The 27,960-nt window shown below is 45.4% G+C and overlaps 1 protein-coding gene across 1 annotated transcript; it reads right to left on the minus strand.

The window, feature by feature from the left end:
• Positions 1-138: 138 nt before the first annotated feature.
• On the minus strand, positions 139-27,746 carry LOC128707224 (zonadhesin). Its single transcript, XM_053802174.1, has 4 exons — positions 27,657-27,746; positions 2,096-2,351; positions 1,911-2,032; positions 139-1,848 (listed from the first exon to the last, which is right to left on the minus strand). Exons 1-4 carry the CDS (start codon positions 27,744-27,746, stop codon positions 139-141), a joined length of 2,178 nt encoding a protein of 725 aa, XP_053658149.1.
• Between the last annotated feature and the right edge of the window lie 214 nt (positions 27,747-27,960).

A 27,960-nucleotide genomic window follows, 5' to 3' on the forward strand; every position in this document is an offset into this window, starting at 1 on the left:
GCCCAGGAACCACACTTTTTGAATGAAAGCAAGGAAACATGCCCTGACGGAGGTGCAGATGGATGATGACGTTTGATAGAGGTGTGATGAATGGACGATGTACTCAAATGCATTGGGTAAGCGAAAGGTCGCTCACTTTCATCGACGAATTTTTACGCACGGTTCGCAACTACCCGGCCGTAAGAAACCGGGATGGCACTCGGGACATCGTGCATTTTCCCCGTACCACGTGCGCGCCGTAACACCAGCCGAACTCCCGCGTGATGCTGCATCACTGGGGATTTTTACCTGAAACGAATCGACAGCTTCCACGTTCGCGTACTGGCCATCTTTAGCTGCACCGTCCAGCGGGAAGGTAAAGTCCGGGATGGCAAACTGTTGTCGGAGCTGATTGTAGTTGTGCTGGGGTAGCTGAAGTACCAGCTTGCTTTCAACCTCTACCCGATTTTCACCCAGATTGCCCGTTTCGGAGGAAATGGAGCGTGCCGTCTGGTTGTGTTCACGGCCCTGTCCTCCATCATGTCCCTGGTGTTCCTGCGAGGCTGGGTTTAGCTGTGCGATCAACCGATCATCCGATACTGCATCGTCCACCTTGCGAGTGCTTACCGGTGGCAAGAGTGTATCGAGGCTACCTTGCGGTCCTGCAGCAGGTGCACCTGGAGGTTCGAGACCGGGTGGATCCAAACCAAACGACGGAACGGACCACTTCCACTGATAGTATATCGGAGGACCTTGAGTGGTCGCATCGTCATAGAATACGTACTCTTTGTGCGGTGGCACTAGATCGTTGGCAGGTTTCGGTACGCTGAACGGGCGTGGAATTTTATCTTGACTTACGGCGGTTGGTCGGGCGGCCGGAAGTGGATCAGCAATGGCCAGCTTATCGATGGCTGTCTTTATTGGACCAGCTGAGGGTTCGTTCGTGATGGGTTGACGCGTATAGATCGATTCGCTGGTATAGCGTGTTTTAATCTGGTCGAAGTTAGCCAAGTTCTCGTAGGGTGGAAGCAGCTCCCGAGACGGTTCGGATACTCCTGCTGGAACTACTTGAGGACGCTGGTTGGCGAAGCGATTCTCAAACAGCCCGGCAGTTGCTGCAGGCGGGCTAAAGAGGATCGATTTCGGTGGCAAAATGGATTGGCGCGGATCGGACAGATCTGGGGACACATTAGCGCCGGACGAGAGTGGTTGAAACTGTACTGGTTGTGGTCGGGGAAGCTGTTGGGTGGTAAGGATTGGTTGTTTCGCCGTACGAGCGGATGCTGTTGTTGTGAGAGGTTTTGCCGGTGTCGGAGAGTTTACTGAGCTGCGCTGCGTGATTGGAACGCGGGGTCGCACGGTGGTTGTAGTGGTCGCGGTCGTCGTCGTGGACACACTTGCAAACGAAGATCCTCGCGCTACCGTTGTTGGGATCGTATTGAGATTGGAATCAGCTGTTGGGACCGGCTGTTGGATGGAAGAGCGTTGTTGATATTCTGTTGGCGTAAATGGAGGTTCGTAACGCCGAGAAGGCGTCTTTACCGTCACCGCAGGGCGTTCGCTAGTCGTAATGGCGATCGTTCTACGACTCTCGTTCTTATCCTCGTCCCGTTTGGTCTTGATTCCGGCTTCGTTCCGGGAACTATTGCTACGCTGTGTGTCATTCGATGGCTTGGTATCTTCTTCGGCAAATCGGGTACTCCAGTGAATTGGTAATCCATGGTTGCTAGCACTTTCCTGGAAGATCTCTGCGTTCGAGCTGGTCGTAGTACGCTTTTCACTCTGCCCCTTTCCCACAACGGTGGAACTTGACGAGCGGGAACGACCTTGCGTATCGAAAATTGCATTCTGTCGTGCAGGTGCGCTCGACTGCAAAGATAATGGAGAGCTTTTAGTCACATTGGCTATTTATACCATCTATGTAAAACTACCTTGAAAAAGTTCTTCAGCGATGGTGCACCAAAATCTAGTGCGTCAGGACGATCGAGAAGATCGGGTCGCGGAGTTCGAATCTCGTTCTCTTCCTCCGGCACAAACGGTTTATCCCGTTGACCTGTAATGAAGATTTTACATTCATTTCTGATTCAACTTTAAAACGTACTCTTCTCCTTCTTACCAATCAATAGATTAGCGGCATAGTTGCTTTCCGCCTTGGAGCAGTTCACCATGTACCAGTGATCACAGATGAGCATCCGCTGCTGGAACAATGTCGTGTTCGGGCAGGCGTAACTAAACTGTCGTCCGAGCCCATCGCACATGTGGTAGATCTGGCAGCCGGTTTCGACATCCGCATAATATCCCGCCGCCCGTCCGGTGCAGGAAAAGCTTGTCCTGGCACCGAACTTGAACGACCCATCGTTCAGTGGTCGAGACTGGAAGCAGAACAACCAGAAAGGTAATGTTATTAAACGATGCGGTTTGAAGGTTTATAAGCGTGAGAGAACGCGGTGTTTGATGCAATTTTCCAACCGATATGCTTTGATCGTGTCACGGTCATGACACGGGAACGATTCGACTCCATTTTAAACCTCCTCCTAATCAATAGCAGCCACTGCTGTCGGGTGTAAAAAGTAATTAAATATTTTCTCTACACTAAACACGAACATTGGTGCGATGTGTTGATTGAGTTTTGGGGCTCTGTGCTGTGATTGAAGCGCTTAGTTTTGCCTTGTCCGAATTTTGTTTTTTTTCTATAGAGACACCGGTAATGTGCCACAGACTATTGGTTAATGAAATTTTCATCTCATCACTGTGTCAAACGAACGGTTCGCTGAAAGATTATTGGGAAGCAGTGTTGCAATCAGTAATTATTGTCAACACCATTTTGACTCGCGAAACAATGACGATCGCTGCAGAAACTGTGACCGATCGAGGACAAAGCTAACGATCACATTTGCCACCCGAAATGTGTTGACAATAAAGTGTGCAGTTGATGATGATGGTGATGCTGGCGAAAAAAGAAATGGAAATTGAGTTTCGAAACGTATTTTATCGTCATGATCTTTATGACTGAAACAATTCGAATGAGAAGCGACTCTTTTTGAAAACTTGTAATAAGCTAATCGAATGACCTAGATGCATCATATACACACACACACTGAAGAAGCTTCAGTGATCTATTGTACGCGATGTGTCTCACTTAATCTCGACACTCGTAGTAGACGGCTTCCTTTTGTAACGAATGCGCCACTTCTGAGGACGCCGGTCTGTTTGCCGAAAGCAAACAAACATAATTACATGGGTAGTACAAATAATCAGCCGGCGTTTCGTGAATTTGAAATCGAGTGCAAGACGAATGTTTTGCTGTTGGCATTCAATGCGGTGTGACCCTGTTGAAGCGGCACCACTTCAGTAGCGGCATGTTGCATAAAATATGCTGGCTTTTTTGTACATAAACTTACTGTGACTTCTGGATGTAGTGGAAAGAAAGACATTGGAACCCATCATTACGATCACTTGATCGGAGTCGAGTAAAGCCGTCAGCCTGGGGCCCGAAACTCGCTTGGAAGTAAGTCAAGTGACGCTGAAGAAGATGCTGTACGGTGTGAATTGTTATCCTGTACAAAACATCATACTCATCGATCCGACGGTTGAAAAACCACACAAATGGAATGTTTTCGGTACGGCACCAGTTTCCTTGTGGTGTGTTGTTTGGCCATAGAATTGATTCATTAAAATCGATCGATTTTCGTTCGCTCCCACGTTGCGGGTCGTGTAGACTGCATGGTCAAGGACGTCGTTGTCCATTTGTTACTCAATTACAGTCAGATGTTATTTGGTTGATTGGAGAGAGGATACTGCTTCCGTGTTCGCGACGAGGGTAATCAATTCATAAGGTGTAATAGGAAAATTACGCTCGCCTCACCTTCCTATGTTCTATGCTTTCACGAAGTTCAAACTGTTCGTTTATTGGAGCTTGGAGGTGTTCAGATGAGAAACAAATTAAAGAACTTTCTTGAATGCCATTACTTACTATAAGTGTTAATTTATAGCAAAAGAACGAACCAAATCGATGAAGTAAAAACTAACCTGAGTAGATAGTAGACACGTACAAGCAAACTGGGTAGAGAACCTTTCGTCTTTACGTTTCAATTATTTGGTATGTGAGGAATGGGAGATGAGAAGATGCTGTTTGGTAAAAACAAATGCGCACCTATATAACCTCTGCGTGAGGAAAGATGAGTACTCGAGTGCGCGATACAAGGGTGTTGGTGATACACTCATAGCTTCATTTTTTACCCAACCCGGCTTGAACCACCGGTATCGAAGTGTCGTCGTCAGCCCTGCCCTTGACATTAATCGATCGGTGTTGGATTGAAGTTTAACAGAGCAGAGTACTCACCCGTGCGCCGTGTGTAGCAAAACAACTGTCAATGGATGTATGAAAAACAAAGATCGTAGTCTCCGTACGGAGCGCAGCAGCTGTTTGAAATGTTATGTGTTTCGCGTACCATTGAAGCGCGTCGTTCAGAAGAGGCCTCTTTGCAAGACTTTCAAATGGTTCCCAAAGGTGACAAATGTCTCCGGGTAAACATGACAGGAAAATAAGTTAATAATTTTCGTGATGAATAATGATGACAAAGTTTTTGGCTGACGTAAGCGTTGGATGTGTCAATGATCGGCTCGTTTAGAATGGCTTTATTTAGTGACTCGCGTGACTACATATGTTACGGTAGTTGAAAAGAGGATATTTTTTTTAACACGTTCAAGCTATGCAAATGTAATTCTTCGATGTATTTATTCGTGGAAGAGGCGTTCGGAGCATCGGATTATCGGATTGGTTTTGGAAATCCTTTGTAATGTTGTAATAACTTATATAGACGGCGGGTCCTAGAATGAATTCTCAAACTAGCAGGCTTATTAGTCTTGTTAGAATAAACATAACCACTAATTCTCTGTTAGGATTAAGATGGATAGAAAACTATCAAGACAATCAAGCCTTATTTACTACAAGTACAGCAGCTTGAATCTCTGAGCAAACATCATTTCACTGAAGCGAGAATTGCATTGCACTGGACATGCATTACTCAGGAATGGCGGAGACTTCAAGCAATAGACACAACTTAAAAACTCTTCTGTATTTCTTATAACTTATACTTAGAATATTTATGTCTAAAGTATTCTTAACTATAGAACTTTGTCTAAAGTATTCGAAACCCCATAATCTGAGAACGTAAAGAAAATACAAAACATAATGCATCCGCTAGTAGGAATAACAATGTCGATGGTGATGTGTGTGGATTAGAGATCAAGACCGCTGAAGACTTTTGTTTTGGATCGATTATTACGGAGAGCATTCGGTAGCTTTGAACAATTTCCAACGAAAAGTCGCTTTTCCATTGACAACTGATGGAACCGTTACAAGTGGCGTTACCTAAGCGCGGGAAATCAATTTCATTTCCTCAGTATTACAACGACTGTTCACCAAAAACCACAAGAGGAATCTTCTTTGTGGTACAATGATTCCAACACCATTTCCATTTCACACTGCCAACACAAAACCAACAAAACAAACAAAAAAAAAACATCATCCACAACAGGGAATTCCTTTCCGTGTTGGTTTGAGAATTGGTTCGTTACAATTTTACAGCCAATTTCCTGCCCGGTTCTCATCTCATTTTCTGTCGGGTGAAAGAGTCTCCCTGTTGGCTTCACACTTTACGCACAACTTTACCACCTGCAACCTGGTACCCAGTGGCATTTGGGGAAGGTAATTTTTTGGTTCAAAAGTTGGTAACTAGCAATCAAGTGGATCCATTTCGATCTCGCGGAATTATGCGGACAAATGGCGAATTACCCAACTGGCGATCATTGCGAGCACAGGTTGTTTTCGGTTTGGGAGGTTTCTTTTGTGAAGCTGGCGCATGTTACTGGTGATCAGATCATCTTTATTATCGTGCTGCACAGTAAAACTTGTTTAAAAACTGAACATTAAAATAACTAGGGCACAAGGAGCCCACTATTCTTTCAATTGTCCTTAAAAAAGACGTAAACATATAATCATAAATATGTAAGTTTCCTTAATTGGGTTTCCTTTCTTCACAGTAAAGTACGCACAACGCTGCGTAGGTGGCATTAATGGTAGACTGCGCGCCAACGGAGACCGAAGGAGATAACAAGTGTGTCCGCTGTTTGGTGGTGTTGCTTATTTGTCAATCCGATTTCCACCCGGTGAGCCACGGCGAAATGTCGAGACAGTGCTGAGTGTTTTCAATGTTAACGAGTGGCGAGCGTTGGTACGTCAGCACGCACTTGCCCCACCGACATGCAAATGAAGCGATTGAAAAACGTTGCATCAATGTTGCAAAAATCCGTTTCGGTACGCCTCCCGAAAATGTCTACACGGCCAGTCCGTGCGATTGCTCTGAGGATGATCGGCAAAACGTCTTTTCGCACCGATTTCAACTGCAAGAGTTTCATTCTACTGCATGCATCTTCTGCAATTATGTGCACTGTTTTCCTTCCTTTCGTAGGTTTTCTCGGCTGGTAATGGTGTCAGTAAAGTGAACAAAATGAAACACAAAATCAACCAGAAGCACTAGGGCACAAATTAAAACACAAAACGGTGTCGGAAAAAATGTGTGGAAAATGTGCTTCGTTTGGTGTCGCTATCTCTGTTCTACTCGCAGCTGGAACTATGTATGAGAATTCTGACCCGAGGCATTTGCAAACAATGGCCCGTGGCTGTAGTTGAAGATGCTGCCCTTTTTCGTTTGTTTTGTACAGAAGCCTTGGATTTATTTCTCCTACAAACGAAATGATGCACCACGCGGGCTAAGATTGGAAGTTAAATTTTGTTTTGGCTTTAGCTCGTCTGGTAGAAGAACTGGAGTATAACAGCCCGGCAAAGAAACAAACAATCATTTAACAGACACACATCATACAGGTGTCTGTTCCTCGGTTTTTCCTCTGTCTGCAAGTTTCAGTCATCTCAATTCTACGGGATGAGCTGACCGAAATTGGGTTAGCAGTCTGGTCCGATGGGGATGGTGTCGTCACCCTGCCAGCGGTAGCCAACGATAGAGGCATTATATCACCTGGGAAATGGAATGGGAGAATTGATTGCCACAAATCGGGTATTTGTTGCTGGCTCGGGTTGAACTAGACGGTCACCTTGGTAGGGTGTTGGTGCACTGCATTTTCACACCCTCGGGAAAATTGATGCTACTAGCGAACGCGTGTCGCCATCGATCAGACGAATGCAAGTAAGGGTAATAGTAATGGAGTATAGTGCAGCTCTCTTTGTAGTAATGAAGTTAGTTATACATTCCTCAACTATAAATCACTCTCAAAGCAGCCATCATTATTATAGAATCACGTAGTCCACGAAAGTGTAAAAGAAAAGGCAAGGTCTTGTAAATCACTATACAAGAGATGATGAGAGCGAACGAGAGCAATTAAGTGGAAGAACATGTTGGATTAATTCGAACAATCTGCTTTGTTGACATTGACGACCGTAAAACACAAAGATGCATTATCTCAGCAGCTTCGCCGATGCTTTGATTTTCTCTCCTTGAAAGGTGGAAGTTTCCATCTTGTGGCAATCACCGTTCTACGCTTCAAATTTCAATCATAGCTCCTTATCTGAGGTCATCCAGTCACCAGGTTAATGACGTTAATTATCTAATCAACCATTCATCCTTGATTTCCATTTCCAGCTCCTGCAGCCGCCCGTATCGAGTGATAAAAGGGCGACTGATGCCAACTGGTCAGTTTTGCGTGCCCAAAAATAATGCGTTTCCCACACTTTACCGAACGGCGCAATCTTGCCATCAACCCCGTGACCCAATTTACATGCCCATCAGGACAGAATGAAGTGAAACGAATCCATCTCATCATACACGCGGTGCGGTCGAGTGGGCCCTGTCATGCATAATTGTGATGGTTGGACAGTGACAGGTAGAAATACATTTAAATACTGTACTTGAAATGTGCACATTTCGGACAGTGTTGACGAATTGGTGGGCCAATGTTGCTTTTTTTCTTGAACTTTAATCAGCAGCACCATCAATTGTGAAACGTTTCACTCGTTGTGGAGTGCGAACATGTTTTCGTAACGAATAACTCCATGCGCAAATTTTGATGTTATCTGTGCTCGAAAATTATCTCCTCTGATAGATGATGATTTTGCTGCGGTTAAATATTGAGGCGGAAAAGTCGAAAAGTCGGCACGGAACAGACCCTCCGTCGTTGAAAGAACACCAGCACGAAATGTGCTGCGAGAATAATGCCGCTAGTTTTCCACATTTCCGTAGCGCTTACCGACTTGCTGCCGGTTAATTACAGACTCTGACCTTTGGATGGATTAGATCTAATGCAAAGTAAAGCACCCGCATGTCGGAAAACGCAACCGCAACAAGGGCTTCGAAACGAAATCAAACCCCGAACCTATTTCCCACCATTTTCCATTGTGTGTCGGTCGGCTTTGTGACCTGGCTGGGTGATGATATGGTTGGCGTGTGGCTGTGGAGGGAGGAAAAGTCAAGACACGCTACAAAACTTTGTCTCGCTACGCCTGAGAACCGATCCGCATCCGCATCCCTATTTCCCGCCTTGCAATGAGGCTAGGAGCGCGAAAAATCGAGCGTGCTGCCCAATCTTGGAGGTCAGCGAGAGCGAGAACAGCCGAACGGTGCAAACGGCGTTTCGGCACGACGGAAATTGGACGATTTCGTAATCACTTCCTTACTGAAATTGTATGCTAATTGAGAGCCAGCGTTAAATCAACTACTGCCGCCGCCGTTAGGTTTCCCTCGGTAGAATCTCCGGCTTAGTTTCGGGAAGGATAATTTGAGCCGGAGACCGTGATCACTTCCTTGAGATGGGAGACAACCGCATGGAAGGTAAAAGGGCGCATGTAATTGAGTCGAAAGTTATTTATGACCGCAGGTCTTGTCGATTCTTCCCTCCCGGGCACCGGTCACGTTTGTACGGTCGTGCGCCCGGCACCAGCAGCCGCACAAAAGAGATCTAGATTAAAAGACCGATTGTTCCGAGTCGAGCGCACGTCTTCGGCCCGTTCCGGCAAACAGGCCGGTGGCAAATTGGACAAAGTCAAAGCCACCGCCGGCCGGGAGACCCGGGTGGGAAGTAATGACTTTATAAATCTTTGCTGCGTCCCAACTAACGGTGGGTGCATAAATTATGCTGCAAGGAACACGCTCTCATCCGGCCCGGCGCCCGGACAAACGTGTTGACATTGACGATCCAAATGGGGTGGCTTAAGAATTGGATGCAGGAGATGTACGAGGTGCCTCGTTTTGCACTCATAAATCGATGGATGGAATCGATCGTGGATCGACGGCGATCTTCGATGCTCCGAAGCAAATCGGCACCGTGTCGCGATCGTCGCTAGATCGAGATTCTCATCGTGCGATTAATTAGCACCGGTCACGAGACAGTGTATGTGTGTGTGTGTGTTCTGGTTGACTCACATTTTGAGATCGCTCAATTGGTCACGTTTGGTAACGATTGTTCAATATATGGAGCAAGGGCATACGGTGTACGTACAACAGTGCACAATAGCCGGTTATGAGCTGGTCTCTGCATGGTTGCATTCCAGCCGGCCTAATCCGATTGTCAAGGATGTAAGCTTCAGCCAAACCACCAAGAACGGGGTGAAGAGTACACAGGCAAACGGGCTATGTTTGGAAGCGCACAAAAAATGTGTGCAAAACATAATAGGACCCAATATTTATTCATTTTTCAACAATTGTCGAAGCCGCGCAAAGTGGATCGATTTTGGTGGATTGCACCTTGCCAAATTAGTTTTACGACAGATGTCGGATCAGTTGCGATCCGATCAGATCTTTTGGGCCGCACGCATCTTTTGAAAGGTGTTTTGTTTGGCGGGGGGAAAACGGTTTGAAGCTGGTGTTTGTGTCCGGTGCGTCCAAAGCCAAGGGCAAACGTTTAACGTGGCGAAGTGTTAGCAGATGCAATAGACACAAAATGGGATAATGAACTGGAGTGGCCGATCGGATGATTGATGATGAGGTTTAGTAGAGAACTCTGGGTTTGTAAGCAACGTTAGCCAATTGCCTTGGCAACATTTGAATGCGAAATGATTTCAATAATATGATTAAAGCTAGAGCATAATTATGTATTATAATGCCCCATACTTTACGTAGTTTTGACAGTTTAATTTATCCTGTCTGTCAATCGGACGCATTTTTTTGTTGTTGTGTTTCAAGCAATGCTATGTTTTGTTTTTTTTGTAAATTGTTTAATTTTTAATTAATTTAAGTTTGTTGAAATGTAGTTAAAAGCGATTGATGCAGTTTAATTTGTGTTACTCAATTTATAATTTGATTTTAATACCTCCAAAGTGACTGACAGACAGGCAATAGAAGTATTGCGCAGACCTAGACAAAAAAGTCATTGAATTGCTTTGAAGTAGGAGATAAATTTTTATACGGGGGTGTAGATCCATATTCAATTCGAATCTTAGAATTTTCCTACTCCTTGACATTCTCATTGAAGTTGCTCAGGAAATGACAAGAATAGGATTTGATACAGTAGGATATTGTTTGATAGAAATTGCTCTATAATTCCTGATAATTTTTCTCTTTAAAAACTAGCCAATTGCAATTAATTGTTTGTTTCGTCCGTCATCTCACTGGTCGAACAGTATCTTTAATAAGGAAATTGTTTCCAATTACATTTCACGATGCAAATGCAACATTTGTCAATATTCAACCAACGTTTCATTTCCATTCTCCTTCACATTCACAATCGGCAATACAGAAATGCAGCAAATGATGCAAAGACCCCCAAATAGTGGGCGAAAGGATCAGACCATTCGCATTTCGGTGGTCATTAGTCTTCCAACAGTGTGATAATGATGATGATGGCGATGAGCCAGTGGCTCTTTGGACGATTCACCATTGATTGCCCGTTCATGCAATTTGTTATTCATACTTGTGTTTCGAATAGTTGACATATAACAACAATAACAACACTCAAACATCAAAGTTGTTGATGGGACACGGACATGCGCGTGCAGCAATGAGAACAGGTGAACTTTTACCAAACCGTCACCGCATGATAACTCCGACCAACAGTGATGACGCGTTTGCACCGCAAAGGTCGTCTCGTATCACGAGCAACGATTGGCAGTGGACCGACATCCGACTCTTCTGCCCTCCAAAACGGGCTGATTGTTGGTGGTTAAATGTTTTCCTTTCCTTTGCCCGCCACTGTTCAGGCTGTGCAGGATGCGCCCCACGGTTGCGCATAATGGTAGTCAGATCAGGGGGCTTGAGCGAGAGTGTGAACTTGGCAGATGTGAGTAGGCTTCGTTGCAATCCCATTTTTGGCCGCGCGCAACGCATCCCCACGGCGTCGCATACCGTTACCGATGGATTGGGAAAATAATTGGCAAAACATGAAGGTTTTCGTTCGTGCCAAGGTTTAGAATGGCTGAGTGCTGTAAAAGGAAGTTGGCCGCATGTAGCTGATTAGCGAGATTTTGCAATGATGCGAATGGATCTTGGACGCGTTGTTTGATGAGTTAATTTAGCGATTAAATCCGGAGGAATAGAAAATAGAGGAGCCGCTCGTGATAGTTCATTAGTGGGATGAATGTAGGACGAGTGACATGTGTCAGTAGAGTTTGTTTTTTACCGGGTGTCTATTTTATAACTCTTGTTGCGTAATGTAATAAATTCATTTTCAAATTTTAGCACCTCTAAAAGGTCTTTTCGTCACTTTTTTTATCAATGTACAATGCATACGACTATGGCACTTTTATTTTCATGCATCAAAATGGACAAAAAAAAGTTAATTTTAGTCAAAACATGTGGTGTGAGTTATCTTTCGATGAAGCGTTTTATGATACGCTATTCGCAGCATTAAGTTAACATCCTTTTTCGCGATAACGTTTGATGTTTCATTTTCCCCAACCTCATACAGGAAATGTCAAACAAAGCGTTTCATTTCACGGAACCCCAACCCTCCGCTCGTAAGCTGCGAGCGTATGTAAATTTGTGTAATCTTCAACGCATCTGATGCAAATACCCTGGGAAGCGAAGCATCGCTTGGCAAGCGCACACGTTTGCTCGAGGGATTGGCTGCTGGGTCGGACGTGTGCATGTATGCTCACGCTTGCATCGCCGAACTTTGGTTGCATTGATCATCCATCAACTAACATACACACGTAAATGGTTAGTAACAGGCATAGTAATAAAAGATCAACCATAGCCTTGGGCCAGCGAAAACGATCTCGTGCCTAGGTTTGATCTGCATAAAAGGAAATTGTTGAAATTGGAAACCAATTCGCTCGGTACGCTCGCATGAAACCCTCCACACGCTAGTCACGGTGCAGTGAATGCACGGTAAAGCATTCTTAAGCAATGATTTAGCTGTGTACGCAAAGAAAACATCAGCCGGCCGAACAATGTAAACCAAAGGGTGGAAATCCGGCGACGCCAGACCGCTCAGGCGGATGCACTAAGTGGTAACATCCGGTGTACGGTCCTCCGTACTGCGCGATGAAATGACCCCATGAGATTTTGTGGCTAAATAAGTGATCTGTAAAATGATCGTCAAAAGAAATACGCAAGTACTTCGCTCCTGAAGCGTCAAGAAGCTTCTTTGTTGGCTTCTATTGTACGAAGGTTTATGACAGAACATGAATGCGTACGGACATTTAATTGCTCCTGGTAATGCACGCTGCAGAGGTTCAAAGGTCTCGGAATGTGTCCACTCGCACCAGAGTTCGCCTATTGTCCGGCAACAGCCATAGGTCAAGGAAAGTATGCCAAAGACAGATCGAGTACACTATTTATGTGTTGCGAAGATTCTCTCCCTCCAACTCCAATCGGCTTCTTAAGTACCTATCGGTCGCATTTATTATACATTTTGCGTCTAAAAGGTGCAATTTTGTGTCTGCTCAATTACCGGATGCGAATGGGGACGTATCGTAAATGATGATCGGATCAATATTGCGTAATGTATCTTGAAGAGGTTTTTTTTATCGAAATTGGTCTAAAAGAACATTTGCAGTTTTTGAGTGCTACAATGGTTTTATACTCTGCAACGATGAAAGATTACTTCATCTGCTAACTGAATTCTGTATTTTTTGATCAACTCAAGTCAACATCAACCTACAAACCAAGGAAGCTCACAAAGGAAGGAGATTAGTTGCTTCTTGTTGATAAATGTAGGCAAAGCTATTTACTTTAGCGTAGAATAAAACATCAATCAAAATACCCTTCTTAATCAATAAATCTTTATAAAAATGTAGATGCCACATCCAACTGACACGAGTGACACTCGAGTGGGATGCGACAAATGGTGTCGTTGGCTCCAATTAAACGTTCTCACCAAACTCAAACACTGCAATCAAACGTTCTGGAATATCCGGTTCCTTCTGCACACGGTGGGAGGATTCGTCCGATCCCCAAAAACGGTCACCAACATTCCAACACGCTTGTCTCCTGTGTCGCCAGAATGCTGTATAGGACAGCATGGGCGCAAAAGACTGCGCCCGAAACGAGATTAATAAGGCTTAGTCATTCGCTGAACCCATTTAACCTCTCACGGAAAACCGCCCAAAGTGGGCATGATGGTCACCGACAACCGGAGACTCCCGGTGTGACGCATATCACGTGGGTATTATAGCAAAACCGGGTGCGTACGTAGAATGGAAAGCAATGGTGCTAGCTCGTGATTAAACTTCAAACGACACCAACACCCGGGTAAGTGACGAACCCGTCGGTCGGTGTGGTGATGCCTGTAAAAGATACAGAAGGAAGATCTAGCAGTGTTGTGAATTAATCACTCATTTTTTTTTCTTCAGGAGGATGGTTCACCGACGGATCAAACAAGGAAGCCGACCATTCGGAGATTTAATCGTATTTACCCGCTCCGAGATGGTGGACCACTTTAAATCGTTCGCCCGGGTTCGAATTACGCGCATCTAAATTCGCGGAACGGCAGTTGAACCAATTTCCGTGCCGGTGTCAACCGAAATTCGTGCCGCGTAAAGAAATCATAATTAAAACATCCCGCTTTTCGCCATCGCTATCGTTCATCGCTTAGCCTGGGGCTACGCTTAACCTTTGGGCATGGGAAATGATCGAATTTTGCACACAGCTTCCGCGATGATGCACACATCCTCGTTGTTTGCCGAACACCGGGTCTAATTCAATATCGTGCCCAAACAACCAATCCGTATGTCGATATGGTTCGATTGGTGTAGACTCACTTGAACACCGCAAACAATCGATCGGGACTGGAACGCAAGGTCACACAAAAATTAGTTGCCACACGCGTGCCGGAACGCGCCTTTAGAATGAAGTTGAAATAGAAACGCGCTTGGGTTATGGTAATTCTCATGCCATCTCGTGGCGGGTGGGATGATGGGGCATGTGCAATCCGATACCTAACGCAATCCGCACAACCGGCGAGCAGACAGGCACGACGCCGCGGTTCGCAAACACGTGACCGGTGTGGTAAAGTTGGGGATGTTTGTCTTTGCCAAGCGCTGTGGAATGATTATTAATAAGTGTAGAACAAAGGATGGCATCATGCGGAAACTGGCAAAAAAAACTCGAATATGTGTACACTTTCGGGAAATATCTTACACCTTTGGGAGTGCTCGGAATGGCTACTGCAAGGGAGCGGTGGACAAAATGTTTCTTCACACAAAAGTTTATTTATTATCAGCGCAATCGATGCAAAATACGGGTTTTCAGTGTTATACCATCGTGAGCCATTAATCAAACGACTAAAACGGCTTAAAGTGTGCATCAAATCACTGCCTACGGATGAAGGAGATCCACTGCGGATATAACTTTGCGAGCTTTTGCGTCGTTTGCCGAGACCAGTAAATCGATCGGCGGCCGTACACAAATCATTCCAAGTAGCTTGCCCTCTCCAAAACAATACGCCAATAATCACCAGGACAAAACGCAGTCAATCAGCTTGCACTTTTCATGATTAACCTCGCGGTGGTCGAACGATCTGCAAAAATTTAGACGCTTTTGCACGAAACGGAGCAAAACCCCCTCATTAGCGAGATAAACACCCACCGCGAGCAACATCTGCCACGGTAAAGTCAAAGGCCACCCGTATGTGAGCGCGTGTATGTGTGTAACGGAGCGGATTAATTGACTTACAGGAAATCAAGCATAACATGTTCGGCAGGATCGGCGAATAAATTACACGCAACCACAGCGCTAGAGCCTGCCTGATTGCGAGGGTGCTCAGTACAACGGATGATCTACGATCACCATCCTGTAAATGTCTGTGGCAGGATCGAACTGACAGCGAACGTCACGTGACCCCTGCGGAATGCGGATTCAATCGCAGACGCTAGACTACGGCTCGATTAATAATAATGATGCGACGGCGATCATGTTTGTTGACGGTGAGGATGCTGGTGGTGATGATATTAATCTGTGTCGCGCAGGAAGGTCAGAATTCGATCAATCAACCAAGACGGAAGTTTGTCGGATGTTTCTTTTTTTTTTGGTTGTGAGGTCGTATAGTGCGGCAGAGTAATCTTTTTTGGGCTCGGTAGCATATTATTGGAACGCATAATTTGTATCACTCGCGGACTTGGTTCACACCCATCTTCACGCTGGTTCTCGCATCATCAATAAACATTCTCACACGACCGCGAAAAGGAAATGCTCGTCGTGGGCTTTGAATGTCAAATAATCTCTGGAGTTGTAAAAAAAAACTGACATCACACCTTAAATTTTTATTGCTCTCCGGACGACCCCGCAACCTCGAAATTGCTCCACTTCAAAGGACGAGAGACCGTGAACTTATTCTGCACGCTGAAAGTTTGGTAATATGCCCAATGGGAAAAGGTTAGCTTTCTATGGTGTCACGGTACGAACTTGTACGGCGAAATAGATGCTCACCTTAAGCGATTGCTTTCAATTGCAACATCCGATCGGATCGCATTTTCCGCATTATCCGTACTTAGCCGAAGAAGATGAACTGGTTGCGAATCGCGGATCTCAACAGAGTTGCAAAGCACGGGCTTTACATGTCAAGCTTTGCCGGTGCAGGTGCGAGACACAATTTCTAGGCGGTGCTACAGGGGGAGCAAAAAATTTAAATATCATTTACCCCAAACCGATGGATGGGAGAGACAGGGGGCAGACACACACAACACTCACCCCGGGGGGGCTAGCTGCTTGTTGCTGCAGCGCCAACGAAGAAGCGACGGTCGTACTCGAATTGAAAATGTCAAAAACCTACACGAACCATGCTCCAACGAGGTGCACGCGCTGCACTCTCGATCGGTTCGAATCCACCCGAAGACGGGTGGTATGTTTTGCTTCTCGAGTGACGTGAAACGTGTTGCGTTTCAAACAACGCACCAGAGATAGTTTGACTGCTCAACGCGGAAAGCTTATTAATTAGCCAGATAGAAGGAATTAGTTAATCATGATAATAATCTTGTGCAGGTTTACTACGTTGATCTTTATCCGTCCAGCGTTTAAAGATCAACGATAACAATAATAAACCACGACAGTTGAACTATAAAGTGGTTTCACTTCTCGGCTGTTGCGCAACAATATTACTTTCCCCTGTTTGCTGCTGTATTAAATGTGGATTGTAATATTTTTCTCATTACTAACGCAAGTTGACGTTCGACCATTCCCTTTGCTTTGGTTTGCAGCTGTTTGCTCTTCCTGTCCTCCGGGCGTTCTCTGCAGTCGAGTTCTCACCTTACAATCGAACCGGTCGTAAAGCGAAGATGTTACCCAAGCAGAGTAATTCACTACCAGAGGAGAGCTCCACCTTCGCCGAGACCGGGCGCATTGCAAGCGCCATAAAATCCGCTAAGCAAACCAAATCACAAAACAGCTCGTCAACATTAAGCGCGAAAATAAAAAGATCAACACAATTTCAAGCAAGAATGTTTCGATTGCAAAAATGTAACAAATTTGGTTACACAACATCCCGCTGGAGCAAATAGGAAGGACCCGGGCCGCTTCTTCGGACCGGTGTTCAAAATTCTTAGCATATCTCGGCAGATCTTCTCGCGCGAGGTAAACGGCTCAATGGACGGGGTTAGGGAGCTCGCGCTCGAGATCGTGCTCCCGATCACCTTCGCGCGATCGAACGAAATGGAAAAGCAAAGCAACACAATCCGAAGGGTTCGTCGCTTGTTCGTCGACATTTGCGCTTGCTGGCGCAAACATTACCACTGCTCCGGGGCACTCCAGGGCTCGTGAATGTGAGTTAGATTTTTCCGAAACGAAAGCACATCATGTTAGCGTCATCGTCATCAGCGGATGCAAAACAATACGGCGGGTCGCTTGTATTGGGGTGTGTTTGTCCCATCCCGCAGCTCACCACCCGTCACACCTCCCTGAGCGCTTGAAGGGGATTTGTGCTGGAATGTTTCAACCCTGAACACCCATCGACTAAAAACACTCACCGAAAATAAGTAAAAAAAGGGGTTTGCTGCATGCCAAACGATGTGCATTAAAAGGCAGCTCCACTCGAGAACCGGTGTAGTGTACATACTCGGGGAAATCAATGGTCCGCAGAAGCGACGTACCTTTTTAAAGAGCAAAAAAGTCGTCTTTCTTACAAGGAAAATCCAATAAAAAGCTGCTTGGAGTTGTTTACGCAGTTGCCGGTAAGCAGATCGAGTGCAATTAAAACCCACCCATCTGAGTGGGCTACCGATGGCGATCGAAACAACCCTTGGCCAAGAGTTTCGGTAAAAATTTGCAACAAATTTTCAGGGCCATTTTGCTCACGTAACGCGTCAGCGCAACACGCCTGACACGTTCGGGGTGTTATCGTTGCGTTTCGGGGTTGGCACTGGTGCTTGCCTGACTCTTCCGCTTCATTGATGAGTTGTTTCAAGCCAAGTATCACTCTTGAAGATACAATTGCCGGAATTAAGCATCTTGTCATTGGGGGGTGCGCTACGTTACCCTTGGATGTTGCGAAGCATTAGAACTCAACCCACCACACAAGTGACAAGCGGTTCATTAATTTAACGCATTCGGATGCCATTCCTAGGCGACCTTTAGCCAACCTCATCTGCCCCAGTGATGAGTTTCATCCGTTCGCGGGCATTCGTATCATTTCAGCGCCAGCGCGTCTTCTTCTCGAACCTGAGGTGATTGTTCCGATTTTCACCACGCTGCTGTTGCGCGTACGACTTCACGATCAATGTGGCCCGGCTGATGACATAATTCCACTAAAACAGTCAATTGAATGTCTATCTTCATGTTTCGCATTCGTTGGACGTGATTGTTTTCGCGTTTTGTTTTCGCCATCGAATTTGGCACATGCGCAACCGCGCACACTACGGGAACGATCGTGCTGCTGGACGACTATTTAATGATCCTTCAGTGAGCTTTTAATGAGAAAATGATGAGTTTATAAGCATCGTACGATCGATAGAGTACAGCACCAAAGTGGTGGTGAAAAACAAAACAAAGCAAATCAGCATTCCAAGAGGAAGCTCCTGCAGCAAACCTTGCAAGACTTTGCGAAGAGCCGATGTAGGAGCTGCACAACTGAATTCCAGCGAGGGTTTATTGTCTTGTCGAACGTGACGACATGTGGCAGACGGTGGTAGGTGTGCATTTTGGGGAGCAAAGTTCACGGGGTATCCCGGATTTCCCGGGTGTCGTGTCGTTTGGTGCACGAATTTCACCCCACGGTGCGATTGTCTCACGGGGATAAGCTAGACGAAGATGCGGCAAAACCCCTTTAGCTTCCCCGTTGGATCCCGCTTTGCCGAAGGGGAATCTCCGTTTCGCAAAACGCTAACGGTGGCACAGTGCAACGCAATTAAGACAACGATCGATCGCAGGGAATTTGCGATCATGATATTTAACGGCTGCATCACGACGATGATGTTCGGTGCCATGACAGTTTTGCAGACGACTCGGGAAGATAAGGATAATTTGGATTGCTGTTCGTCTGTCGTCTGTTGGCGCCCTTTCTGTGACCCACAGCCCAACGCTAGGTGGTGAGGAATTCGTGGAAAGGCGATAAAAATAAGCATCACTAATTTTATAACAAAGCTTAACGTGACAGATCTCTAATTTTTATGACTATTTTAATAAAGTGCATAAAAGCGCTATCACGAAGAGCAATAGAGTTTATCGGAATGTAATCTAATGAATTTGTAATCCAACAATGGAAGATGGAAAAAATATGTTTTCTTGAGGTTAATTTTTTGTCAGAGACATCTGTCACATCTCAAAAATGCGTTGCTCAACCCCAAGTCAAGGTTCGTTTTCGATTTCGTATCTTTCCCCATTTCATTTTTACACCTTTCGATGGCTTCTGGTAATCAAATCCCGCGGCCGAAGGAATTGGTTACGATCGTGACAAATGACTTATGTCCAACCGGCGGAGCCTTACGAGGTACAGCGCAAAAGCCAAAAGGGAAAAGGTTACCGAAAATCAAGCTCATGCACGTGCTTAATTCCTGCTGACATTAGCAATCTTTCGGGTGGGGAAAGTTTCGCCGCCATCTGACCGGCCGGTATGTTTGCAAACCTCCGAAAGAAATGTTTCTCTCGATCAGCAGGGTGACAAGATCAACGCCTAATACTTTAATGCCGTCCAAAACTGGGCTATTTCTACAATTTATTTTATTAACGCACGCACGAATGCAGCAAACGAAATGAACGCATAGATCACGCAAAACGCCTCCATATAGTGTGTGATTATGCTGCCTTATGATGGGTTGATGGTTGAGTGACTTTTGACATTCTCTTTCTTCCCACAAACATGTCTTCGCAGCTTCGCAAGTCGAACATCGCCGGCCGATCGGTGGTGTTTTCTTTCTCCACGCTGCTGTGCCAGCTGTGCCAGACCGGGTGGCGTTTAGTGCATTCGAATGTACGTTGAATCTGCCGGACCGAACGTCATCTTCCCCAAAAACGGAGCTTCCTAGACATTGGTGAACCTCCTTTGACCGTGCACGTAATTCGCTGGACGCAGTCGCGATATTTGCGAATGGTTCGATGGTGAGCGGTTAGGATCGAGCGATCCCGAAACGAACTAAGGGGGAAAAAATCAACACACTCTCACACGAGGCACCTCCAAACAACATGATTATTAATATATGTAAAATTACGTTTCAAGCGCAACGTAACAGCTGGAACGTGGTCTATCAGTTTTTGTTTCTACGTGAGATTAGTGATGTTGGAGTTTTTTTTTTTTGGGTGGTTCGATCTTCAAGCAAAACTGGAACCGTAGCAAGCGCAAAGCATTGAAGATGATCCTCACGCGGACAAACTCCAGGAAGCGAATGGGTTGCGAATTTCGTGTGATGAAGAAATCAAACGCACGCTAAAGTATGTTTCGTTTTTGGGTTGTTTTTTCGTTGAGCTTCCATCAAGTAATATCTAGATTTTTTACTCCATGTTACGCAGTCCAGTCGATACCAGTTGATAAAAACATGTAGGCAGAAGTATAGTGATGCTGTTATAAGCAGACTAGCCGATCACTTTACGCCTAGTCATCGCTTCATTATGAATGGACCTAATTAGGCGCTGTAGGAGCTATGGATGTGTTTGAGGCTAAAAGTCGCTTCGATCCTGCAATTTATGCGCCGATAGTTCCAAACGTAAATGAAATTGAAAGTGCACACTAAAGATGGCAGCTGGCAGTTTACTTTCGGAAAAGTAGTGTCGCTTGTTAAAAGATTTAAATGCATTTTAAATGTCCAGGTAACGAAAAGTGCATCAATGAAGGTCGTCAAAAAGACCAATCAACATTACGATGAGATGAAAAGCAACTCTAAGCTGATAAAAACTTTATTGCCTTTATACATTTCTACCAACAAAAAAAAACCACAATCAATCGTTTGATGATGTAGATTATTTTATACACTTTTTTCGTCCCAGCATTTCTGTCGATCAGCAATGAAATTACTTTTTGTGTATTCATTTTTAGCTCATCTTAAATCCTGAGAGCTTTTGTTTCCATCACTGGTGATGGATTTCAGCTAACCGGACCGTTTACATCATCGAACGATGGCAAACCTTGGTACAGATGTGTGGATGCTGACCATCTTGAATGCATCTTGAAGCTAAAGTTGCTTCAATTGCTCTTCTTTTTTTCTTTTCCTCAGTTCCATTTTGTTTCGACAAATGGCTCTGCGTTGCTGCTACTGTTGCTCGATTTTATTCCTACCATTCAGCCACCTTTAGTGCACAGCGGTTTTTTTTTCGCTATTTCGTTTTGCTTAAAACAAAACGCTATTCCCTTCCGCGATCAACACCTTCATGCCTGACCAGATCATCCAGGCCCCTTCTCACACGCTTTATCTTTCGCTGATAGTAAAAAAAGGGCCAAGAGAAGCAAACGAAAAAAAAGTTACCGTTTCGCGCCATTATTTCACGAGCACGGGTCAGCCACTCAGGAAGGGGTTGACCGATTGCACATAGCTCCGTGCCAATGAAAAAAAGTGCATTGTTTTCCCAGTGCAAATGCCCGTGTAATGGCACGAGCGCAAAGGGAACGGTGGCGATCGTTTCCATCCGATTGCGCGGGTTGGCGTTGTTGTTGTTTTTTTTCTGTTTTGCTTTGTTTTTGAGATTGTGGTTTTCTTCTGGCGGTGCATGTACCCTACCCAATCTCGTGAACCTGTGAATTAGACAAATCACACACTTTACACACGGTTCGCTTGGGAATGGCAGTTTGGGGCGACCGTAACCGAACCGCGTTTGGCATGAACGTCATGGGTGGTTCGGGTGACAGCGCGGACAGCAGCCGTGGCAGATTGTTACAGTTCCGTGGTTGACGAAAAGCAGAAAAACATCGACGTAGCGATATGACGAAATGGAATGATTAATAATGGGCCTGTTGGAAAACTCAATTACTTAGCGTATTAACTCTTAATTTGCAGTTTTTGTTGGCCGGGGGTTTGTTTCTACTTTATATACCATTGAAACATAAGAGTCGGAACTAGGCTGATCGATAGCTGACCAAGTATTTGATTATAACCCAAAGGTTCATTACAAGTTGATCTAATTTATGTTTTATTTTCTAGATTTCCCAACACTAACACTTACATTTGTTCGAAAAAACTTCAAAACCATCCTTTCCTTGCGTCACATCCATCAATTGAAGTCGTGTTAGTGCTAACGAAGCTTCAAATTCACACTACTTCCCATGGTTGGCTCCATCAACTCGATTACGTTTTCCGGCCATTTTCAGTGCTACCTCGAATTCTCGTCTCTTTTCTTGGGAGAAAATAGACACAAATCGTACGCCGCAGTTTTGTGACGGTTTTGTGTGCTAATGTGTGCAGGCTGGATTAATTATTTCCTGGTTGGTGTTAAACCACATTCGGTGCATTCTTGAACCTGTGCTACCAGCAACTGTTACTGTAAATCAATGCGATTAGCGTGGAGTAGCGCTCTCCACTAATTAAACGCTCATTTCCATTCAATTCTCACGGCGCAAAACGATCGGTGTGATAGTGATGAACGTCAGCGGGATGAATACTCGGAACACTATTCGACTAGGAACAGGTCTGTCTGGTAGATGTTTCATTAAAATGCATCGATTATTCAACCACTTTTCCACCGTCCATATTGCTCAGGTTAAGCTCAAGGGTTGAAATGATCACTCCTATCATTCACTCACAAAATCAACAGGACACTCCCGCTCGGTTTTGTTGGGATCAATGAAAATTATTCGGGTACCTCCTCTTTTTCGCTTACCTTCGCAGAAAAAACAGCCTCCATAAGAAAGCAGCTGGTGGAGCGAGCTGAATGATAAGCAAATTTGCCTATTGAAGATACCTGATGATCAGCCCGCCCGTCAAGCGAAGGCAATAATAATGACTTTATTCAAAGCGTCCGATCGATCTGGCTGCTTGCATACACGAAGGGATCATGTCAAAATCAGTCAATTTGCACAAATCGTGTAACGTGTCTATCGCGCTATCGCAAAGCAAGATCGCGAACTGCGGCTTTTCGCGAGCCGAGACACGGCACGCCATCCACGCTGGTACATTGTAATGTGACGCTCTTTACGCACGATTCGCACTTGGGAACGGTGAAGTCTCCGTACAAGGGAAATAAACACTCACTCGCTGCCAGTTCCACCAGCAGCGAACCGTTCGACCAGTGTGTTGTTTGATTAATCTTCAGAAACGATCTTGTTGCCTATTTGTAGCCACCCTACCAGCTCGTTAGAGGGCTTTCTTTAATTTAAAAATGGACAATTTAGGAAAATATTGTTACACCAAACACATCCATACACACCATAGTGCCACTCCGTCCCGAACACTGGTCCTCTTCCTCCATTTCCCGCTGGCTTAATGGCACCCACCCCAGCTACTGGATGAGATCGTGAGATCGTAATTTACCAAACTGCTCCATCCTGGCCTTTAACGAGTTGCTTCCTTCTTCGCGGCACCTTCACCATTCGAAACCACTACCTGCGGTGTTGTGGTGTGTGTTGTGCCAAAAAAAAAAAAAACCACGCGGTTGCATAAAAATAAATGCGCCCGTGATGCGCCGATAGCATCCACTTCGATCTTGATCGCCTACCTTTATCGATGAGACCCTTGCCTATGGTTGCCGTGGGTTTGGGGAGGGATTCCGTTTGCTGCCTTCGTTTTTCCCTGTTGGCACGATCAAACGAGCCGGATGGGTCCGTCTGGAAGCTGGTGCTATTAAATGCCACTTTAGGCCAGCGTGTGCCACCAACGAAGCACCGCTGGCGATGTCTTTCAACCAACGGTGGGTTGGCAAATTCAATTGGAAGTTTGGTTTGATTGGGTTGATTGAAAGCGTGCTCAAAATTGTTTCCTCAATTCCAATGGTTTATCCCGCCCGCTGTTTAGTTTGGGAGCTTGTTTTTTTGTTAGATCACTTTGGGGGTATTATTTTTGGAGATCAGTCGAACACATTTAAAACATTAAATTGTAGAAGACCTGCTAATCCTTTTATGTTACGATGTTAAGAAATACGTGAAAAATGTTATGTTTTTAATAACTTAACTGCATTAAATTCTTAAACTATCTAGTCTTATTATGAATTCCTTTTATTTTTCCAACTTTAAGCACCTAACGAACGAAGAAGTAGACGATGTGTCTAAGAATGACAATGTGCAGTTTGCCGACAAATGTGTGGTCTGTGTCAATAAACTCTTCTTGCGATGATTGCAACGAGGTGCATTCTTTACTTAAACAAATACTTCACATCGTAAGAAACTTCCACACTGCACTGAGAACATCCTGTTTGTTCTCAGCTCGTCGACTTGATAAATACGTTTACATGTCTAGACGAAAAGTTCTCGAGGGATTGCTGACCTTTTGTAGAATATATGATGTCTGCCTTATGTTTATGTCTTATTCCTAGCTTCCATGCCTTACTGAAAGGTTAATAACCTAATTAGTGTCAAACAAACAATACCACTTTCAAAGAAGTGTAATTCACATGTTGTGGAACACCAGCATTCACCTGAAGCTAATGATTTGCAGCGATAAATTTGACCAAATTCCCACTCCACGGTTTGCCCCACGAATTGATTACCAAAAATATTGCATCCACCCCGATGCAACCATTTCTCGCTGGTCACGCACTCACTTTCGTTTGCCGCTCATAATTTTCACATCGACTTACCCCGCCAAAGAAAACGACTAACTAGACCTTAGCGCACTGTCTGGAGGCGTTACTGTGTCACGTTTCGGGCAGAAAGCCCACGACAACACGCAATAACGCGTCCAATTCCACACGGCGCGCAATTCACACGCCGTCTTATGTAAAATTATTCAACTGTCATTGTCGCTGTATTGGTTCGAAAACAAAATAACAACCAAAAAATCCCTTTACTGCATTTTCTTCGTCTTGTCTTTCCGAGACAGTTTCGTAGTTTCTGCGTGCAAATGAGCTCATTTAGTTCCAAACCGACGTGTAGTAATCTGTTTGAAGCATTAATTTTTCCTCCCTGTTTTCGCCCACGAGATGTTCTGCAGTGGTGAATGCCCATTTGTCCAGTTGTTATTGTTCCGTGGAAAATTGTTCTATTGCTGTGACGTTATAAAGGCTATGGCAGGCATGTGAGTCATATGTGCAGTCCCGGACATGGTCATTCCAGCGATACTGGCGCCGTAACCCACGAGCTGCTGGAGGCGTCCGTCCATAGCCAACCCACGTATGTGTCGGGATCGATTCCGTAAATGGATGCAACACCGACCGGCGTGCCGTACCGTGTTTGCACACGAGAGCCAAAGCCCTTGGCGCTCTAACAACCATCCGTGCAGTCCGATCTTCTGACCTTGCGTTGGATGACACTAAGCGCTCGCGCTCTCCCGCTGTCACCTTTTGAACACACGCAAACAAACTCATGGTGGTGGCGAGAAACGCGGGAAAAAGTTGTCACTTTACGATGCTAGTTCAAATTTATCTCAAACATTAACGCAAACAAGTTCCCGTACTTTAAAGCGACGATAAAATGGCAGTTTAAACGTGTGGCTCGTTATGAAGCGGAGCCATGTGGCTGTGATGTGGAGCTCAACCACCTCATAAGTCACCCCGTAAATTCTTTGGGCTGGCTTCATGCCTTGTGTCCAAGTGGATGAAAGTCGTTCGAACGTTACCCTATGAATCATGACCTCCGATATGGCCTTGGTGTGGCGTAGAGAAATTGTGAGCCTCCGACAACTGGTAATGATTCAACGAACAGAGCATAATGATCATACCTAGACGATCGCGATAGTGTCCAGTTAAGGGGAAATCACCCCATAAACCACACGATTCTACAAAACCCCGAAAGAAAATCCCATCATCATGACGATAATGTCTCACCGCGGGTCACATTCCATTCGTTTGACGCAAAAACTGTGCAACAACCGACGCACGGATGAGAACTACGGACGCAAAGTCGTCGATTGTAGCACCTCACTCTTTATGCCAGACACACTCATACATCGAGGGGGTGCACAGTCTTTGCATTTTTTTTGGTCAACAATCGATTGGTTGATCAGATCCGCACGTTGACATTGGTGGGCAAACGAACCAACCGGTTTCATCCCGACCGGCAACACATGAAACTGCATTCGAAGATAGATCTGTTACACCCGCCCTGAGGGCACCGTGGCGGGATCACCACCACGGAGAAAAGAAAGGTCTTGAAAGGTCTCGATGCGGTGTCATCGGTTTGGTCATCGGCTCTCCACCTGGGACAGCGCACACCAAAGCAACGTGAGGCAACGGATTCGGGACACGAACATTATGTTGCACTCTTCGCCGCATGTTGGCCAGGGGGGGGGGACCGTCACTGCTGCAATTCATTCACAAGATCAGGTCAGGGACTCGATTGTGCCGGCTCGTACCAAAGCGCAGAAGATAAAGGTGAAAAACTTGATTTTCAAGATATGTGTCCAGGCTTTCTTTATGGTGCGCGTTCAGACCGAATCTATGCGCGTGAGTGTGTGTGTTAGTGCGTGGTGATGCGTGCTCCGGAATCGGTCCAATATCATCCCAATCGGTACAAGGTGCAAAAGGTTAGAAAACACTAGAGATGATAACCATTAGAGACGGCCTGACTGCTGGCCCGGTTGTTCATACCATCAAAACGCATCACGGTGTGGTGCAATGAAGGGCGTTAACGGTACGAACATAAGCATCATCAAATTTACAAACATTTTCGTAAGATTTGGTGGCTTTGGCGTTGAATATTCATGATGCAGTTAGTTCAAGTCGATCGTTTTCGGTTGATTGGCTCGCTCTGCTGCGTAGCTGCCCATACGCAAGCGCGTTTAAGCAAGATAACGTTTCCTCACCAGATAACGTTTATGATGGTTGCGAAAATGATGAACACCGGATGATTGACGTGTCGAACGAAATCATTTATATAAAACAGAGATCTTTTTACGTGGCTTTTCATTTGCATAGGAGTTAGTCTGTTTTCCATTGTTAAATCATTCCTGTTTCAGTCGAGATTGGTAGTAAAACAGACAAATGATGACTTTTCACACCTTTTCGGCCTTGATCAGCTAATCATAAATGCAGTTGCAACAGTTTTGCAACCGCAAGGTGACACCACGTGCCACACTAGCAACCTTCAAACGGATAAACCGCAAATGCGAGGGCTATAGATTCTACGAAGCAAGCGAACAGAGAGTGCGCACCGTACGTCTCCCGAAAACGGAACCGACCGTCCCATCGATCAATCAAACGATCGGCCACATTATGCAATCACAGTCACTACTCCACTCCGCAAGCATAATTTATGCTGTACGCCTACCGCCAAATGGCGATTGATTTCCGATCTGACATTCAAGATTTCAACGCCGATACCGATCAACAATTGCGGCAAAAATGCGTCTTGCGTTCTTGCCGACGACTTTCGCCCTCCCGATGTGTGCGGTTGACGGGTGGCGGATCACACAATGCCAAATAGCAGTTATGTGCGCGACACGGCCACCAAGGCCACACACCAACCATCGCATCGGTGGAAGGGCATCGAAACGGAGCATAAATTATTCTATCGCTGACATTTCCGTCCAACAAACTCCTCCAGCAGCACCACTGCGTGACTACGGTGTCTCCGGTTCCGGAGCTAGGCTCGATTTGCTATCGCTAAATCATCATTTCGGATAGAAATGATTGAGAAAGCAGTCTAAAAACGATTGCTCCCTCCATGGAAATGTCACCCCATCGAATAAGATTGGTTGGCCTATATGGAATGTCCGACAGTTAACTTACCTGTGACGAGTCATCCTGCGCCAACGTTAGTCCCAGGAACGTCAGCAGTGCGAAGGACGCGCACGTACGCAATCTCCGTTGCGTTCCCATCGTGTCTCCAAGGATTTGTCTGCTGCTGGTGAGCAACTTCTAGCTTCGAGCAGACGTATTTTGCCGTATTGTTCACTGCACTACGCGATCACAGATGATCACACACATACACAACCACTCATTCACCACAGTCGGTTCCGACCGTACCACAGCTATTCAGGTCAACTGTTGCAAAAATGATTCAGAATATTGCACTCAAGTCATCACTTTCGAC

Source organism: Anopheles marshallii, chromosome 2, assembly GCF_943734725.1.
Source record: "Anopheles marshallii chromosome 2, idAnoMarsDA_429_01, whole genome shotgun sequence".
NCBI classification, from domain to species: domain Eukaryota; kingdom Metazoa; phylum Arthropoda; class Insecta; order Diptera; family Culicidae; genus Anopheles; species Anopheles marshallii.